The sequence below is a fragment of the Balaenoptera borealis genome, assembly GCF_965194805.1.
Source record: "Balaenoptera borealis genome assembly, contig: HAP1_SCAFFOLD_362, whole genome shotgun sequence".
In the NCBI taxonomy this organism is placed as follows: Eukaryota; Metazoa; Chordata; class Mammalia; order Artiodactyla; family Balaenopteridae; genus Balaenoptera; species Balaenoptera borealis.
The window spans coordinates 335,481-354,736 of record NW_028123831.1 but is presented as its reverse complement, the minus strand read 5'-3'; the positions used below and the strand labels follow the sequence as shown (position 1 = coordinate 354,736).

Here is a 19,256-nt window from a genome sequence, read left to right as displayed (position 1 = left end):
TTATACCAGGATTGAAGACCTTGTGGTCCGAGATCCTGTCCAGAGAGCAAGCAGGCTAAGACTCTGTCTTTGTTGATGTATTTCATCAGCAAGGGCTCTACCCCCTCTCCTAGTTCATGGTGTGACGTGTTCTTGGCCTCTCGGGAAAGTGGGGAGAATGGAAAGGACCCTATATGAGAATGCTAGGCTTTGTAAAACATTTCAGGTTTTTAAAAATAAGACTCATTTTGTATTGGACTTATAAACAGTCCTATGAAATACAAAGCGAGCCGAGAATCAGCGACAGGAAAGGCTCACCAGTAAGAATTACAACAGTCACCGCTTACCTCGTAGCATAGGGCACTGTCCGTGATCCTTAAGAAGAGTTAGTAGAAATGCCTTGCCCATCTTGCCCCTGAACCCCTTGAAAGGTACACGACTGCTGTGTTGGTGTTTAGGGGGAGCATCTCACTTACCAGGGACTGACTTCTCCCTTGATCCCTTTGTAGGGATGGAGACCTCCCCGCTGGTGATGAAAAATTCCCTGGGATTGCAACCTCCAAGCCAGACGTTTTGTGTGACACAAAGTCAAGAACTCCCCAAGTCCTGCAGTAGCAGAAACAGCCACATACTTGAGAGTAACCCACCATCTGAACTTGGGGACATTTCAGTGACAGCTCCAGTCCAGAGTGCCAGGCGTCTCCTGGCCCTGCCTCCAGCTCCAAGCCAGGGACAAATAGAGAGTAAGCACGTGGATGATATCAAAACCAAGCTTTCAAAGCCTCTGGATGCCTACCAGATCCCAACAGAGAACCAAGATCCTCCACTACTCCCTTTAGGAATCCCTGATATTCACCAGCCGCTGGCCTGCACCGATCCCCTCAGCCAAGAGGAGCAGCCTGGTTCTGAAAATGCTGATCTGGGAGAGAACAGCCGGAGTCGTCAGGACCTAGGGACACTTGAAAATGGGATTGAACCTAGCAGTGGTCTTGCAGACATTACTACACTGGCGGAGGATATTCACCTTCCCCAGCTCTTTAATCCTTTGAAAGATCTTGATCAATCCCAAGGTCCCAACGTGATCAAAGCTAAAGACACCAGAGCCATTAAGGTGAATCAGGTGCAGGAAAAGCCAAGTGTCATAAAGGTTCCCTCTGATCAACCCAGGAAGAACAAACAGAAAGCCTCTGAGCCTATCAGTGGCGCTCCCAAGGCCAAAATCCAGCCAAAGAATCCAGAGTGCCTGTTAGGGGGAGAAGTGGTTATATGCCACGCTGCAGTCAGTGACAGGGCTCCTGTGAACACGGCCAAGCACTCTCAAGGCAAACCTCAGAAAGCTGCATCCAGAAAGATCAGCAAAACTAAGAGCCACGGGCAGGAAAAGACCAAAAGGACCAGAGGGAGAAACAAGGCTGAGGAGAACAAGCAGTCAGGGAACAAAGTCAAGGCAGAAGAGAAGCCAGCAATCCCCCACACGAAGCGAAAGGAACACCAAACTGAGCTTCTCCAACAGAGCTTTCAAAAGCCTCGAACCTCCCTTGGCGTGCGCATGCTGGAGTCTGTGAAGGTTCTTCATGCGCTGGGGAAGAAGAATGAGACGAAAACTGGGCTCTCTTCCTGTCGGCTCTTGGGAAAGTCAAGCAACCCCAAAGACCCCCAGCCACCCCCAGCTATCCAGCCATGGCGGCATACCCCACGTGAGGGGAAGGGTCCTGAGAAAACGCAAGTCCAAGCCCAGAAACCAGACAGCAGTGCTGAAACAGAGTGTCCATCTCCAGCCCAGTATGAGCGGCCTCCTCCTGGGAAGGTCAAGTTGATACCTCTGCCTTTTTCTGCCTGGGACAAGCCTCAAGCTCGACCCGCTCCTCGGAGGCCACAGTCTCTGGCCTCACATCGGCCTGCTGGGGCTTACCGTGCCCAGCCTGGTTCTACTGACTCAGCTCAACCTGCTGCAGCCAATTCATCCCAGCCAGCTCCTGCCTCTTTGCCAGGCCCCGCCAAACCAGCTCAGCCAACTGTGACCAACCCAACCCAACCGGCTTGGCCCAACCATACCCAGCCTCGTGTCCCTCAGTCTGCTGCTCCTAGGCCTGCACCCTCCAAAACTTCATCTGGCGCTCCTCTCCAGCGGGAGCCTGTTCCCCCTGCTGTGAATAAGCGCCAGTCCCCACCCAAGCTCCAAACCCACTTTCTACTCCAAGACTTCAGCAAGCAACGAGTTCCATGGAGGGAACCCAACGTGCCTGAGCCAGTCATGTCAAAGCCCATCGAACAAGAGCAGAGGCCAGAGCGAGAGGCCATGAAGAGGCGGGCTCAACAACAACGGGAGAATGCTGCCAGATACACCTCTTCGGGCAAGCTGCAATTTTTCACCGAGAGGGAAAACGAAATGGAAATTGCCGACTACTACGGATACGTCAAGTGAGAGCTGCTAGGATTCTTGGTGCCACCTTGGCTACCAGCTGTTCTTCCATACACAGGTAAGACAGGTATAGAACTGAATAAGTAAATGGAATACAATTAATAGACGAGTAACAAACCTTTCGAATTTTCAGATGCTGCTAACTGGGGCGTGAGAAAGGAAGGACTGAAAGTTGGATGGGAGAATGAAGGAAAGGGGTAAAAACTGAGCAAAGAGGAAGGAACTTGGCCCAGGGCTAGGAAGGCCAAAAGAGACGTATGGATTTAGGAAAGGAAGCAGGAGCGAGGATGAAATGGCAGAAGTAAAAAGCAGGGTCAGAGGTCTGGGTTGAAAGAACACAATTGGAGTAGAGTTGAAGGTGACCGAAGATGAGTCTAGGTTTACTAGGAGAAATAGAAAAAGTCTCTCGGGGACGCTGGCCTTAAGTCTCACAACCACCAGATAGGTATTTCAGAAAACAAGAGGTTCAGGACACATCTCTGAAAGGTCTGAGTTGCCTTATTCAGGTGTGACTGTAGTGGGGGAATAGGGAAATCTACCAGAGAAGTGGCTAGGGCTCAGAGTTATCCTAGGGGCAGCTGACGACAGGGGCAGAGCCAAGGGAACTGCTGGATCAGGAGGCCCACGAACAAAGCAGGGGCATAGCCGCCTGTCACTTCCCTGCCAGGAAGGAAGCCAGGTATATTACTGTAACCAAGGCACACTGGGGTCTTTACTGTATGGAGAACTTGGCTCCTGCCCGCAATCCTACGGCTCGGCGTCACACACAGGAAGTAGGGCCTCTGGGCAACCAGAAATGGGAATGGGACTGAAGGAGATTCAGCCCACAAATATCCGACCACCAGCTTCCACCTCTGCAGTCTGCCACCCTGTGTCTGCTCAACGCATCACAGAAACAAGTTTTCAAGGTGAGTATACAGACGGCAGAGAAAAGTTGAACAATGAGGTCGGCATTCAAAAATGGGGTCAAATCGACAGCTGGGAAGGGGTGTAGAGACAGGTAGAATTTAGATCCTGAGCCTTTAATAACCACTACCTTCTCTCAGTGCTCTCTGTTTTTAGACTCTATATGAGAACACCTAGGGCTTCCCTGGTGGCGCCTGCCAATGCAGGGGACACGGGTTCGAGCCCTGGTCTGCGAAGATCCCACATGCCGTGCAGCAACTAAGCGCATGTGCCACGACGACGGAGCCTGCATTCTAGAGCCCGTGAGCCTCAACTACCGAAGCCCACGTGCCTACAGCCCATGCTCCGCAACAAGAGAAGCCACCGCGATGAGATGCCCGCACACCGCAACCGAGAGTAGCCCCCGCTAGCCGCCAACTAGAGAAAGCCCGTGCACAGCAATGAGAGACCCAGTGCAGCCAAAAACATAAATACGTAGAATAAATAAGTTCAAACAGTAAATAAATACATAAACATAAATTACAAAAAAAAAGAACACCTAATGCAGGTGGGAAGGTGGGAGGGCCACCGTAGAGGTCATCTATGCTACATGTACAAGAACCCCGAGAGCACACCAATCGGTACCACACTTTTCACTGCTGTAGCCGATCGTTCCCCCTGTACTGCCACACTGTAGCACTCCCTTCCCTCATCTACTGCTATAGTCTCTTCGGAAGGTGTTTCCGAACTCTTGTTATGAGAGTGCCAGTTGAACTGTCCTCACTTCCTTCATTTATACCAGGATTGAAGACCTTGTGGTCCGAGATCCTGTCCAGAGAGCAAGCAGGCTAAGGCTCTGTCTTTGTTGATGTATTTCATCAGAAAGGGCTCTACCCCCTCTCCTAGTTCATGGTGTGAAGTGTTCTTGGCCTCTCGGGAAAGTGGGGAGAATGGAAAGGACCCTATATGAGAATGCTAGGCTCTGTAAAACATTTCAGGTTTTTAAAAATAAGACTCATTTTGTATTGGACTGACAACAGTCCTATGAAATACAAAGAAAGCCGAGAATCAGTGACAGGAAAGGATCACCAGTAAGAACTACAGCAGTCACCGCTTACCTCGTAGCATAGGGCACTGTCCGTGATCCTTAAGAAGAGTTAGTAGAAATGCCTTGCCCATCTTGCCCCTGAACCCCTTGAAAGGTACACGACTGCTGTGTTGGTGTTTAGGGGGAGCATCTCACTTACCAGGGACTGACTTCTCCCTTGATTCCTCTGTAGTGATGGAGACTTCCCCGCTGATGAAAAATTCCCTGGGATTGCAACCTCCAAGCCAGACAGCTTTCCTATGGAATGACAGAGAACTTGTCAAGGTGAAACACCAGTCTGCGGGAGAAAGGGAGGAAGAGAATGATGGAAATCGTTTCTGGGAAACTATTTTTACATTATGTGTTGTTTGTTCCCGGTAAATAAACTGAAATCTTCTTAACAGTACAACAAAATCTAAACCACTAAAGCCAACAATACAGGAGTATAACGTTCGACAAAAATTTCTTTGGCTGCGCAGCATGTGGGATCTTAGCTCCCCAACCAGGGATTGAACCCACGCCTGCTGCATTGGAAGCGCAGAGTCTTCACCACGGGACCACCGGGGAAGTCCCAGGACTATCACTTTTAAAGGAGAAGGTACAAACCCCTCGGTTCTATGAACTGGAGATTTTTAGTAAGAAGTCAATATATTTGTTGTTAGGCACATTTTATGTTAGGCTGTCTCCCTGCACAGGATGCAGGCGCCTTGAGAATGGAAGTCATATCCCTCTATAGTACGTCCCTCTTCTTTCTGCTTTGCAGTTTGCTGCTCCACTTGTTCAACCCCACCTAGTAATAACCTATACTTCCCTTGTTCCTGTTTTCCCATCTGGAAAACAGACAAAAGGCAACCAAACAACGCAAAGGTCTCAACAAATAAGGGATATCCAAAACCAGAGATGGCCAGAACTTCTGTACCCCTGATGAAATAGTCCTCATACAAAACCTGATAATCAAATTCCTTAATGCTAGGAATCACAGTGAAAAATAGTATCTGAACTGACTTCTGTCAGATGAGTGAGAACTAAGGTTAATTCAGTGTATCTGAAGCATAGAAAGTGAGGGCAAAAGTGGCACAAGATGGGGCTAGAGAAGCAGAGAGGATTCTAGACCACGCAGAGTCTTAAAGGCCAACAGTGTGTTTTCTATTCTCAAAACAATGCTTGTGAGCGATGTTTATGAGCAACGTTCCAACTTGCTTTGAAGGTTTCTTGTGTGAAGAGTGGATTGGAAGGAAACAAGATATATGGACACCAGTTAGGACCTAATCGCAACAGACAGGCAAGTTCAGTATTAGGAAGTTGAGGAAGAGCTGGCTGACAGATTCCAAAGAAATTCAGGAGATGAACTGAAGCGGGCTTAATGGGGTAGGAGATGGAGGAAAGGAAGGTCTTAGGGAATTCAAGGGTTTACTGCACACATGAGCAAAGTCTCAAAATTAATCATTTGAACGTACAGAGGCGGATCTCCCAAATGACACCGGTTAGGAAGCAACGGTACGCCCTTTAGAATTCCTAGAGACAACACAAATCAACTGTTTCGATGGAAAATTCGGCGGGACTCTTGATTTCCATGGGAATACAGAGAAAAGAGACACTGATCTGGCTTGCAGGTATATTTAGGAAGCTGTTAGCCGGACATCACCTACTAGTATCATGTAAGTAGGCCGTCCGAAGTAGGAAGCTTAGGGGAAAAACCTGGAGGAAAACTTAAAAGCTTAAGCCACACCTCTACACTACACCACCTTTCACAATTTCTTCTCAGATAAGCATCATCCCCATCAGTGAAGAAACTCGTTCGTACCTCATAATAGGAAAAACAGGCCTAAAGATTCAATGTGTGTCTTGGGAGGTCCCATCTATGCGATATCTTCCTGGGACCAGAAAAGGCCCCAGGAAGATCCATCTCTGCACCCCTGAAAGCTTACCACCAAGGAAAATGACTAGGTCCATAGATTTCCTCCCTCAAACCAGCTTACCTCACACATAGATCATTAGCAACTCCGCCCTTACTCACATTATCACAGTCACAAGAGTGGTTAGGGAGAAAAGCACTAACCAGGGGAACTAAAACAGAGGCAATCCAGGCCAAGCTGGGCTGGTGGCAGATATCTTGCTCCTTACGCTCGGGTGCATAATGCGACTCACCACAGTGCCTTTTTCACAGACCCTTTTGAACGTTTCTCCACAGAATCCAACAGCTCAAGTTAGTTCATGACGCTTCAAGGTCAACAATCGTCAAGAGAAAAACATGCAATATGTCTTACAATGTTGGATTCCTTACAAACAGGACAAGGAGATAACCATGTAGACAAAACCAGAGCATTTGAAAACATCTGTATTCTACAAACACACCAGTGAATGCTATAAATAAGGTACTATGACATAAAACAAAATGAAAACTAGATGTGAGACTGTTCTCTTCAGTGTACAGACTTCATGGCAGTTGCTGCACACTATCTAGCTACTTAGATCTTTAACTCTCTGTTCTGTTAATACCAAATGAGGCCCAAGTGTGTCAACCTGTTTCCCACAGAAACCAAAAAGTCTACATGCATCTCTTTTCTCCTGTGCCCTTTCACCTTACCTGCTCCCAATTCTCCACCAACGTCCTCCTCTTTCTCTAATTATTCTCCTCTTCATTTTGCTTGGCCTTGCCCCCAAGCATGCAAGACAGAGAGTCCTAGAGGTCCAAGATTCTAGAGTGGCTGTTTGCAAGGCGGAGGAGATTACAGTAACTGCCACACTGTATATACTTCTGTGCAAAGAAAAAGGGACAGTGTTCAGAATGTCTCTCACATATAACAAGAGCTGGAGATGGCAGGATACCTGTGTGGCCCAAGGAACTAGAGCTAGCAAATTATGGGCCAAACAATTGCAACCAAAGGCTGGAAGAGGAAAGGTCTGCAACCAGCTCTGTCTCCTAGCTCTCTGGTATTTGCTGCCAACGGGCAGAGTCTATTTCGTGAAGCATCAAGCACTGAAAAGAAGACTCCTGCTGCTGGAAGTTGACAGGAAGTAACGTCCAATGCAAGATCAAGGCTTGTCCTCGAAGCAATGCCCATAATGGAAGAAAAAAAAAAAAGAGAAAGCGGAAGAGAAATGTTAAGTCGCAAGTCCAACCTGGCCCCCAGCCTAGCCCAGCCCAAGGAAGGTAGGAGTCAAGGAGAAGAAACTGAAAGAGAAGAGCCTTGGACCACAACATTCTCCACAAGGTACACTCAAGAAACTTCACCCTACTCTTGAACCAAGTTACAAAGAGAGCTTCTTAATCCCTACTTTGGCTCCTTAAAAGCTGCTATCAGTTCACTCATTAGACACATCTGATTTCAGAACAACTGTAATAGTTCAAACTAGATGGCTCTTTCCTTCCTAAGGATTATTAATTAAAGAAGATCTATATAGCTCTAAGTATATGATACATAAAATAGAATACTCTGTAGAATATAAGTAACTCTTAGTTCAGTGTATTAATGAACGTCTGTAAGAAATGTGGCAATGATTTCCCTAATGGAAGAGCCTGGGGGAGGTAAATCTGTCTTCTAGGATTTCCTCCTCCCCAAAGCTCAGAAACTCAGGTGTTGTTTTAGCTCTCCTACACTCTCTTCACCCAAGCCCGCCTTCCTGTTGGGGATCGGACCTCCCTATTGGCTCTCTCATACCTTTCAACTGCCTGCTTTGTGACATCACTCTCCTCCCAAACCTACTACCACTTGGTAGAGCCTTGGGGTTTCCGTGGAGCTGTTTGGACCAGTAACCAGTGACCTCTGTACTGGACACGTGCGCCGTTCAGCTGCAGCCACTCAGACATCCTCTAGTGTTGTCTCCTCATCCCTTGTACCTGCAGTGGATGCTTCCTCTTCTCTGACCATGTCAGGTAAGAAAAGAAACTTTGGAAAGTTTTGCGTTCGATTTCTTTTGCCCCTAAATTGAGTAGGAGATTCAAAATAGCATGGAATAATGAGGGAAAGTATTGAACTACAAGTCTGGAGACCTAATTTCACTTTTGACTTTGACGTTTACTATCTGTGTGACTTTGGACAAATCACTGGCTGTCTCACAAAGCCTGTTGCTTTCCTTAACTGTTACGTTAGGATACCACATTGGGTTGATCACTCTGATCCCCTTCTTTTCCAGTATTGAGCCTTAAAGGGTACCCATGTAGAAAACGAAATCAGACACTTCTCAAGAGTGTTTCAACAGAAACACAGAAAAGCCAGGGGACATAGAAAACTAGCAATATATACCAAGATGTTTCATCTCTAATGGTCTCCCTCCACTAGGATTTCGACTAGTTGAAAAGAGAGAATAGGGAGAGAGGATGGAGAGTACTGGGCTCTACAGGGAGGCACAGAGTCGAGCGTAAGGAAGTTTAGGACGGTTTTCATTAGCACAGGCCAACAGGCACCAAGAGATGGGAGAAAATGTAAGAATGAAGAGGGAAAGCATAGAGGAGCTCTCAAGAAAAACGGAGTTTGCAATGGAATGCTGATGGGAACCAAAGATTTTCAATTAAAGCAGAAACAGCACAGAGGGAAACCTGCTCAGAGCAGGGCAAAACCAAGTTGATGGTAGCAAACCCTTACATTAACAGACTTAAGAAGGAAAGTAAGGCCAGAACAGGGGATCACCGGGAAAGGCAGCTTATCAGAAAAGTCATACTCCGTTTTCTTTCTTTTATTGCCTCTCTGAATACAGTTGGCCACTTGACAGTTTTGAATATAAACATTTTAGAAATACGTTTTAGAAATGATGCCTCCTATAAACAAGCAACCACAGTGGTTATCTAGGGGGCTGCTTTTCAGTGTTTTATTCTTTCTAATTTTTAAACTAGGTAGACATTTCACCAATTCAACATTTTAAGTGATATCTTCTAAATTGAATCAGAAGGACTATTTTCCTTGGTGTGATATGTAGGTTCTAAGGCAAGGCTGCTTTTCATTTTTACAGTTATTTCCTTCCTAACACAGAGAGCACATTGATCAACAGCCATCGTTCGCTTGTAGAGCTTAGCTACCGAAGAAGAAGAAGAAGAAGAAGAAAAAGTCAAGCCCCACATCTCTAATTCCCCCCCCCACTTAGGGAATTCCCTGGCGGTCCAGTGCTTAGGACTCGGTGCTTTCACGGCCAGGGCCACGCGGCGCGGCCAAAGAAACAAAACAAACAAACATCCACGTTTATCGAAAACCATATTGTGGAGTCCTGTGGATTTTCTTACATTTGAAAATCTTTTTTAATTGGATTCTAGGCATGATGGTTTTTTGAGGTTTTGGGATGCCATCTTCTTGGATGCTGAAGATGATTCTAATCTAAGTTCTAGGATAAATCCAAAAACCTTCCTGATACATTTTAAGCTTCCTTTCTGCTTATTATATAAGCTATATTCATTGAAATATATATTTCTCCTAGGCTTAATACCTCTTACTTGCTGGGTAAAAATATGAAGGAGCACAATAATGAAACTCTTTTACACTTATTATTTTGCTGTCTGCTTCGTACCGGTTTTCATTGAAATACTTGTCTATATGTGTTGTGGCTACCTATACATGCACATTTATTGCATTCTGTTGCTTGTTATGCATTTTTTACTGACATACCTTCTCTGTCTGTATGCATTGGCTAGGAATTCATTCACCTCTATCACCTCCATCGTGTCTTCTGGTTAATAGTATTCACTAAAATAGAGTGGGCAAAATTCACTTTCATAATATTGCATGGATGGTACAGAATGCCATTTGTTAGTAAATTCATTAGGCTTCGATACTTGCCACATACCCCAGTTTTCATTAATATCTATGGATTTCTTTTTCGTTAACGTAATATGCTTGTCATGATTTTTCTTTGTCTTTCTAGAACTTATTGTATCTTCCTCCATATAAATCATACGCAACAGATCAGCTTATTCATCTATTAATTATTACTGCTATTATTATTGGTGGTGGTGTTATAACCACTTTACAGGTGAGGAATCTGAAGTAATCAGATAACTTTTCCCTTTCCAAAAGCACTTAAGAAATCCACTTTCGGGTAATCATTTTGAGGTAGGATGAGAAACCGGGCTTGAAGAGGGCAAAAATGACTCTTTCAATTCACCAGTTGGACTGAGCTGTACGTCACCTCTAGGTAATAGCGTGGGAACTGCACAAGCAAAGGGAGACACCGAAGACGACAATGGTAATAGCCGTACTGTTTTCTAATGGACAAAAAAAATGCCTATATTATAAGTTCTATTTCTCCTGCTTTCTGGCAGTATCATGCTCAGAGTGGAGTCCTGGCAAGGAAGTCAGGATACTTAGGTTCTGAAACCTGGCAATGATACTAACATAATGAGAGAACTTGAACAAGTCAACCCGACCTCTCTGAGCCTCAGTTTCCTTACTCACGAAATGAGACTGAGAACATCGAAGTTCTCTAAGGGCCTCCTAGTTCTAAAATGCTTCCAGTCTAGGAAATAGCATAGAAGTCAATACGAGTGCAGGCTGAAGGGAAAGACAGGGCAGGGAGAAGGTTGCTTCCAGCCTAGAGAACAATCTCTGAACCACACCACTTGGCTCTTCTGCCCGTCTGTGCCCAAGATGGGAGCACAGGCAGTTAATAGAGAAGAGTGGAAAACTGCTCAGTCCTTACAGCCATCATCAACTGTCTGATTTTGGGTTTCTCAGGAAGTAGTGATAGTAGAGGTGTCCTGATAGCAAGAACCTTCAGATGATGCCGTTCCTCAAACGTAGTGAGAATTTCTCAACCTCCCTGAGTTTTTCATGACCCTCTTGTTCTTACAGAAAATTTCCAACATCCATCTCTACTTGGAACTCTAAATTCTCTGCAGCATTCTCCTCCTGTGGTGAGCAATGCAACTTCCCTAACACGAAGCGTCTGCAACTTCTCCAGAGTCTCTGCCCCTGCCGTCAGTTCGGCATCGGCTACCGGTACCCCTTTCCAGACACTCATGGGTAGTGCCTACCTTTACCAACATTCTAGCACGACTATGTTATCTGGAGTTACTGACCACAGCCAGATCTCCACTTCAGCTGCTTCCTATCCAGGTGTTCTTGAGTGGGACATCACAGCAAGCACTGAAAAGAATTCTTCTTCACTCGGAGACTTTACTCTGGCACTCACTGACCGCCACACAGCTGCCTCCTCCATGTTTCTGGCAGCCCAGGATGATAAAACTTCAGACGCCAAGAACATGGTCCCTCTACATCCATCGCTTTCTGCCAGCCTTGCTCAGGGAACACCATCTCAGATTCCAAATCAGGGGCAGAGCCGCCTGCCACTTCCCTGCCAGGAAGGGAGCCAGGTATATTACTATAACCAAGGCACACTGGGGTCTTTACTGTATGGAGAACTTGGCTCCTGCCCGCAATCCTACGGCTCGGCGTCATACACAGGAAGTCGGGCCTCTGGGCAACCAGAAATGGGAATGGGACCGAAGGAGATTCAGCCCACAAATATCCGACCACCAGCTTCCACCTCTGCAGTCTGCCACCCTGTGTCTGCTCAACGCATCACAGAAACAAGTTTTCAAGGTGAGTATAACAAACGCCAGAGAAAGTTGAAGAATGAGGTCGGCATTCAAAAATGGGGTCAAATCGACAGCTGGGAAGGGGTGTAGAGGCAGGTAGAATTCAGATCCTGAGCCTTTAATAACCACTACCTTCGCTCAGTGCCCTCTGTTTTTAGACTCTCTATGAGAACACCTAGGGCTTCCCTGGTGGCGCCGTGGTTAAGAATCCGCCTGCCAATGCAATGCGGGGGACACGGGTTCGAGCCCTGGTCTGCGAAGATCCCACATGCCGTGCAGCAACTAAGCGCATGTGCCACAACGACGGAGCCTGCATTCTAGAGCCCGTGAGCCTCAACTACCGAAGCCCACGTGCCTACAGCCCATGCTCCGCAACAAGAGAAGCCACCGCGATGAGAAGCCCGCACACCGCAACCAAGAGTAGCCCCCGCTAGCCGCCAACTAGAGAAAGCCCGTGCACAGCAATGAGAGACCCAGTGCAGCCAAAAACATAAATACGTAGAATAAATAAGTTCAAACAGTAAATAAATACATAAACATAAATTACAAAAAAAAAAGAACACCTAATGCAGGTGGGACGGTGGGAGGGCCACTGTAGAGGTCATCTATGCTACATGTACAAGAACCCCGAGAGCACACCAATCGGTACCACACTTTTCACTGCTGTAGCCGATCGTTCCCCCTGTACTGCCACACTGTAGCACTCCCTTCCCTCATCTACTGCTATAGTCTCTTCGGAAGGTGTTTCAGAACTCTTGTTATGAGAGTGCCAGTTGAACTGTCCTCACTTCCTTCATTTATACCAGGATTGAAGACCTTGTGGTCCGAGATCCTGTCCAGAGAGCAAGCAGGCTAAGACTCTGTCTTTGTTGATGTATTTCATCAGCAAGGGCTCTACCCCCTCTCCTAGTTCATGGTGTGACGTGTTCTTGGCCTCTCGGGAAAGTGGGGAGAATGGAAAGGACCCTATATGAGAATGCTAGGCTTTGTAAAACATTTCAGGTTTTTAAAAATAAGACTCATTTTGTATTGGACTTATAAACAGTCCTATGAAATACAAAGCGAGCCGAGAATCAGCGACAGGAAAGGCTCACCAGTAAGAATTACAACAGTCACCGCTTACCTCGTAGCATAGGGCACTGTCCGTGATCCTTAAGAAGAGTTAGTAGAAATGCCTTGCCCATCTTGCCCCTGAACCCCTTGAAAGGTACACGACTGCTGTGTTGGTGTTTAGGGGGAGCATCTCACTTACCAGGGACTGACTTCTCCCTTGATCCCTTTGTAGGGATGGAGACCTCCCCGCTGGTGATGAAAAATTCCCTGGGATTGCAACCTCCAAGCCAGACGTTTTGTGTGACACAAAGTCAAGAACTCCCCAAGTCCTGCAGTAGCAGAAACAGCCACATACTTGAGAGTAACCCACCATCTGAACTTGGGGACATTTCAGTGACAGCTCCAGTCCAGAGTGCCAGGCGTCTCCTGGCCCTGCCTCCAGCTCCAAGCCAGGGACAAATAGAGAGTAAGCACGTGGATGATATCAAAACCAAGCTTTCAAAGCCTCTGGATGCCTACCAGATCCCAACAGAGAACCAAGATCCTCCACTACTCCCTTTAGGAATCCCTGATATTCACCAGCCGCTGGCCTGCACCGATCCCCTCAGCCAAGAGGAGCAGCCTGGTTCTGAAAATGCTGATCTGGGAGAGAACAGCCGGAGTCGTCAGGACCTAGGGACACTTGAAAATGGGATTGAACCTAGCAGTGGTCTTGCAGACATTACTACACTGGCGGAGGATATTCACCTTCCCCAGCTCTTTAATCCTTTGAAAGATCTTGATCAATCCCAAGGTCCCAACGTGATCAAAGCTAAAGACACCAGAGCCATTAAGGTGAATCAGGTGCAGGAAAAGCCAAGTGTCATAAAGGTTCCCTCTGATCAACCCAGGAAGAACAAACAGAAAGCCTCTGAGCCTATCAGTGGCGCTCCCAAGGCCAAAATCCAGCCAAAGAATCCAGAGTGCCTGTTAGGGGGAGAAGTGGTTATATGCCACGCTGCAGTCAGTGACAGGGCTCCTGTGAACACGGCCAAGCACTCTCAAGGCAAACCTCAGAAAGCTGCATCCAGAAAGATCAGCAAAACTAAGAGCCACGGGCAGGAAAAGACCAAAAGGACCAGAGGGAGAAACAAGGCTGAGGAGAACAAGCAGTCAGGGAACAAAGTCAAGGCAGAAGAGAAGCCAGCAATCCCCCACACGAAGCGAAAGGAACACCAAACTGAGCTTCTCCAACAGAGCTTTCAAAAGCCTCGAACCTCCCTTGGCGTGCGCATGCTGGAGTCTGTGAAGGTTCTTCATGCGCTGGGGAAGAAGAATGAGACGAAAACTGGGCTCTCTTCCTGTCGGCTCTTGGGAAAGTCAAGCAACCCCAAAGACCCCCAGCCACCCCCAGCTATCCAGCCATGGCGGCATACCCCACGTGAGGGGAAGGGTCCTGAGAAAACGCAAGTCCAAGCCCAGAAACCAGACAGCAGTGCTGAAACAGAGTGTCCATCTCCAGCCCAGTATGAGCGGCCTCCTCCTGGGAAGGTCAAGTTGATACCTCTGCCTTTTTCTGCCTGGGACAAGCCTCAAGCTCGACCCGCTCCTCGGAGGCCACAGTCTCTGGCCTCACATCGGCCTGCTGGGGCTTACCGTGCCCAGCCTGGTTCTACTGACTCAGCTCAACCTGCTGCAGCCAATTCATCCCAGCCAGCTCCTGCCTCTTTGCCAGGCCCCGCCAAACCAGCTCAGCCAACTGTGACCAACCCAACCCAACCGGCTTGGCCCAACCATACCCAGCCTCGTGTCCCTCAGTCTGCTGCTCCTAGGCCTGCACCCTCCAAAACTTCATCTGGCGCTCCTCTCCAGCGGGAGCCTGTTCCCCCTGCTGTGAATAAGCGCCAGTCCCCACCCAAGCTCCAAACCCACTTTCTACTCCAAGACTTCAGCAAGCAACGAGTTCCATGGAGGGAACCCAACGTGCCTGAGCCAGTCATGTCAAAGCCCATCGAACAAGAGCAGAGGCCAGAGCGAGAGGCCATGAAGAGGCGGGCTCAACAACAACGGGAGAATGCTGCCAGATACACCTCTTCGGGCAAGCTGCAATTTTTCACCGAGAGGGAAAACGAAATGGAAATTGCCGACTACTACGGATACGTCAAGTGAGAGCTGCTAGGATTCTTGGTGCCACCTTGGCTACCAGCTGTTCTTCCATACACAGGTAAGACAGGTATAGAACTGAATAAGTAAATGGAATACAATTAATAGACGAGTAACAAACCTTTCGAATTTTCAGATGCTGCTAACTGGGGCGTGAGAAAGGAAGGACTGAAAGTTGGATGGGAGAATGAAGGAAAGGGGTAAAAACTGAGCAAAGAGGAAGGAACTTGGCCCAGGGCTAGGAAGGCCAAAAGAGACGTATGGATTTAGGAAAGGAAGCAGGAGCGAGGATGAAATGGCAGAAGTAAAAAGCAGGGTCAGAGGTCTGGGTTGAAAGAACACAATTGGAGTAGAGTTGAAGGTGACAGAAGATGAGTCTAGGTTTACTAGGAGAAATAGAAAAAGTCTCTCGGGGACGCTGGCCTTAAGTCTCACAACCACCAGATAGGTATTTCAGAAAACAAGAGGTTCAGGACACATCTCTGAAAGGTCTGAGTTGCCTTATTCAGGTGTGACTGTAGTGGGGGAATAGGGAAATCTACCAGAGAAGTGGCTAGGGCTCAGAGTTATCCTAGGGGCAGCTGACGACAGGGGCAGAGCCAAGGGAACTGCTGGATCAGGAGGCCCACGAACAAAGCAGGGGCATAGCCGCCTGTCACTTCCCTGCCAGGAAGGAAGCCAGGTATATTACTGTAACCAAGGCACACTGGGGTCTTTACTGTATGGAGAACTTGGCTCCTGCCCGCAATCCTACGGCTCGGCGTCACACACAGGAAGTAGGGCCTCTGGGCAACCAGAAATGGGAATGGGACTGAAGGAGATTCAGCCCACAAATATCCGACCACCAGCTTCCACCTCTGCAGTCTGCCACCCTGTGTCTGCTCAACGCATCACAGAAACAAGTTTTCAAGGTGAGTATACAGACGGCAGAGAAAAGTTGAACAATGAGGTCAGCATTCAAAAATGGGGTCAAATCGACAGCTGGGAAGGGGTGTAGAGACAGGTAGAATTTAGATCCTGAGCCTTTAATAACCACTACCTTCTCTCAGTGCTCTCTGTTTTTAGACTCTATATGAGAACACCTAGGGCTTCCCTGGTGGCGCCTGCCAATGCAGGGGACACGGGTTCGAGCCCTGGTCTGCGAAGATCCCACATGCCGTGCAGCAACTAAGCGCATGTGCCACGACGACGGAGCCTGCATTCTAGAGCCCGTGAGCCTCAACTACCGAAGCCCACGTGCCTACAGCCCATGCTCCGCAACAAGAGAAGCCACCGCGATGAGATGCCCGCACACCACAACCGAGAGTAGCCCCCGCTAGCCGCCAACTAGAGAAAGCCCGTGCACAGCAATGAGAGACCCAGTGCAGCCAAAAACATAAATACGTAGAATAAATAAGTTCAAACAGTAAATAAATACATAAACATAAATTACAAAAAAAAAGAACACCTAATGCAGGTGGGAAGGTGGGAGGGCCACCGTAGAGGTCATCTATGCTACATGTACAAGAACCCCGAGAGCACACCAATCGGTACCACACTTTTCACTGCTGTAGCCGATCGTTCCCCCTGTACTGCCACACTGTAGCACTCCCTTCCCTCATCTACTGCTATAGTCTCTTCGGAAGGTGTTTCAGAACTCTTGTTATGAGAGTGCCAGTTGAACTGTCCTCACTTCCTTCATTTATACCAGGATTGAAGACCTTGTGGTCCGAGATCCTGTCCAGAGAGCAAGCAGGCTAAGGCTCTGTCTTTGTTGATGTATTTCATCAGAAAGGGCTCTACCCCCTCTCCTAGTTCATGGTGTGAAGTGTTCTTGGCCTCTCGGGAAAGTGGGGAGAATGGAAAGGACCCTATATGAGAATGCTAGGCTCTGTAAAACATTTCAGGTTTTTAAAAATAAGACTCATTTTGTATTGGACTGACAACAGTCCTATGAAATACAAAGAAAGCCGAGAATCAGTGACAGGAAAGGATCACCAGTAAGAACTACAGCAGTCACCGCTTACCTCGTAGCATAGGGCACTGTCCGTGATCCTTAAGAAGAGTTAGTAGAAATGCCTTGCCCATCTTGCCCCTGAACCCCTTGAAAGGTACACGACTGCTGTGTTGGTGTTTAGGGGGAGCATCTCACTTACCAGGGACTGACTTCTCCCTTGATTCCTCTGTAGTGATGGAGACTTCCCCGCTGATGAAAAATTCCCTGGGATTGCAACCTCCAAGCCAGACAGCTTTCCTATGGAATGACAGAGAACTTGTCAAGGTGAAACACCAGTCTGCGGGAGAAAGGGAGGAAGAGAATGATGGAAATCGTTTCTGGGAAACTATTTTTACATTATGTGTTGTTTGTTCCCGGTAAATAAACTGAAATCTTCTTAACAGTACAACAAAATCTAAACCACTAAAGCCAACAATACAGGAGTATAACGTTCGAAAAAAATTTCTTTGGCTGCGCAGCATGTGGGATCTTAGCTCCCCAACCAGGGATTGAACCCACGCCTGCTGCATTGGAAGCGCAGAGTCTTCACCACGGGACCACCGGGGAAGTCCCAGGACTATCACTTTTAAAGGAGAAGGTACAAACCCCTCGGTTCTATGAACTGGAGATTTTTAGTAAGAAGTCAATATATTTGTTGTTAGGCACATTTTATGTTAGGCTGTCTCCCTGCACAGGATGCAGGCGCCTTGAGAATGGAAGTCATATCCCTCTATAGTACGTCCCTCTTCTTTCTGCTTTGCAGTTTGCTGCTCCACTTGTTCAACCCCACCTAGTAATAACCTATACTTCCCTTGTTCCTGTTTTCCCATCTGGAAAACAGACAAAAGGCAACCAAACAACGCAAAGGTCTCAACAAATAAGGGATATCCAAAACCAGAGATGGCCAGAACTTCTGTACCCCTGATGAAATAGTCCTCATACAAAACCTGATAATCAAATTCCTTAATGCTAGGAATCACAGTGAAAAATAGTATCTGAACTGACTTCTGTCAGATGAGTGAGAACTAAGGTTAATTCAGTGTATCTGAAGCATAGAAAGTGAGGGCAAAAGTGGCACAAGATGGGGCTAGAGAAGCAGAGAGGATTCTAGACCACGCAGAGTCTTAAAGGCCAACAGTGTGTTTTCTATTCTCAAAACAATGCTTGTGAGCGATGTTTATGAGCAACGTTCCAACTTGCTTTGAAGGTTTCTTGTGTGAAGAGTGGATTGGAAGGAAACAAGATATATGGACACCAGTTAGGACCTAATCGCAACAGACAGGCAAGTTCAGTATTAGGAAGTTGAGGAAGAGCTGGCTGACAGATTCCAAAGAAATTCAGGAGATGAACTGAAGCGGGCTTAATGGGGTAGGAGATGGAGGAAAGGAAGGTCTTAGGGAATTCAAGGGTTTACTGCACACATGAGCAAAGTCTCAAAATTAATCATTTGAACGTACAGAGGCGGATCTCCCAAATGACACCGGTTAGGAAGCAACGGTACGCCCTTTAGAATTCCTAGAGACAACACAAATCAACTGTTTCGATGGAAAATTCGGCGGGACTCTTGATTTCCATGGGAATACAGAGAAAAGAGACACTGATCTGGCTTGCAGGTATATTTAGGAAGCTGTTAGCCGGACATCACCTACTAGTATCATGTAAGTAGGCCGTCCGAAGTAGGAAGCTTAGGGGAAAAACCTGGAGGAAAACTTAAAAGCTTAAGCCACACCTCTACACTACACCACCTTTCACAATTTCTTCTCAGATAAGCATCATCCCCATCAGTGAAGAAACTCGTTCGTACCTCATAATAGGAAAAACAGGCCTAAAGATTCAATGTGTGTCTTGGGAGGTCCCATCTATGCGATATCTTCCTGGGACCAGAAAAGGCCCCAGGAAGATCCATCTCTGCACCCCTGAAAGCTTACCACCAAGGAAAATGACTAGGTCCATAGATTTCCTCCCTCAAACCAGCTTACCTCACACATAGATCATTAGCAACTCCGCCCTTACTCACATTATCACAGTCACAAGAGTGGTTAGGGAGAAAAGCACTAACCAGGGGAACTAAAACAGAGGCAATCCAGGCCAAGCTGGGCTGGTGGCAGATATCTTGCTCCTTACGCTCGGGTGCATAATGCGACTCACCACAGTGCCTTTTTCACAGACCCTTTTGAACGTTTCTCCA

At 47.3% G+C, this 19,256-nt stretch overlaps 1 protein-coding gene across 1 annotated transcript in view; it reads left to right on the top strand.

Moving 5' to 3' along the window:
- The window catches only part of LOC309621376 (uncharacterized protein), a gene marked incomplete at both ends in the record, with an annotated part of 103,965 nt that extends 88,866 nt beyond the window's left edge, over nt 1–15,099 (top strand). The window contains 3 exons of the mRNA XM_082408887.1: nt 8,135–8,250; nt 11,153–11,787; nt 13,192–15,099. Coding sequence (XP_082265013.1) covers nt 8,135–8,250; nt 11,153–11,787; nt 13,192–15,099 — 2,659 coding nt within the window. The remainder of the gene's footprint in view (nt 1–8,134; nt 8,251–11,152; nt 11,788–13,191) is intronic.
- Between the last annotated feature and the right edge of the window lie 4,157 nt (nt 15,100–19,256).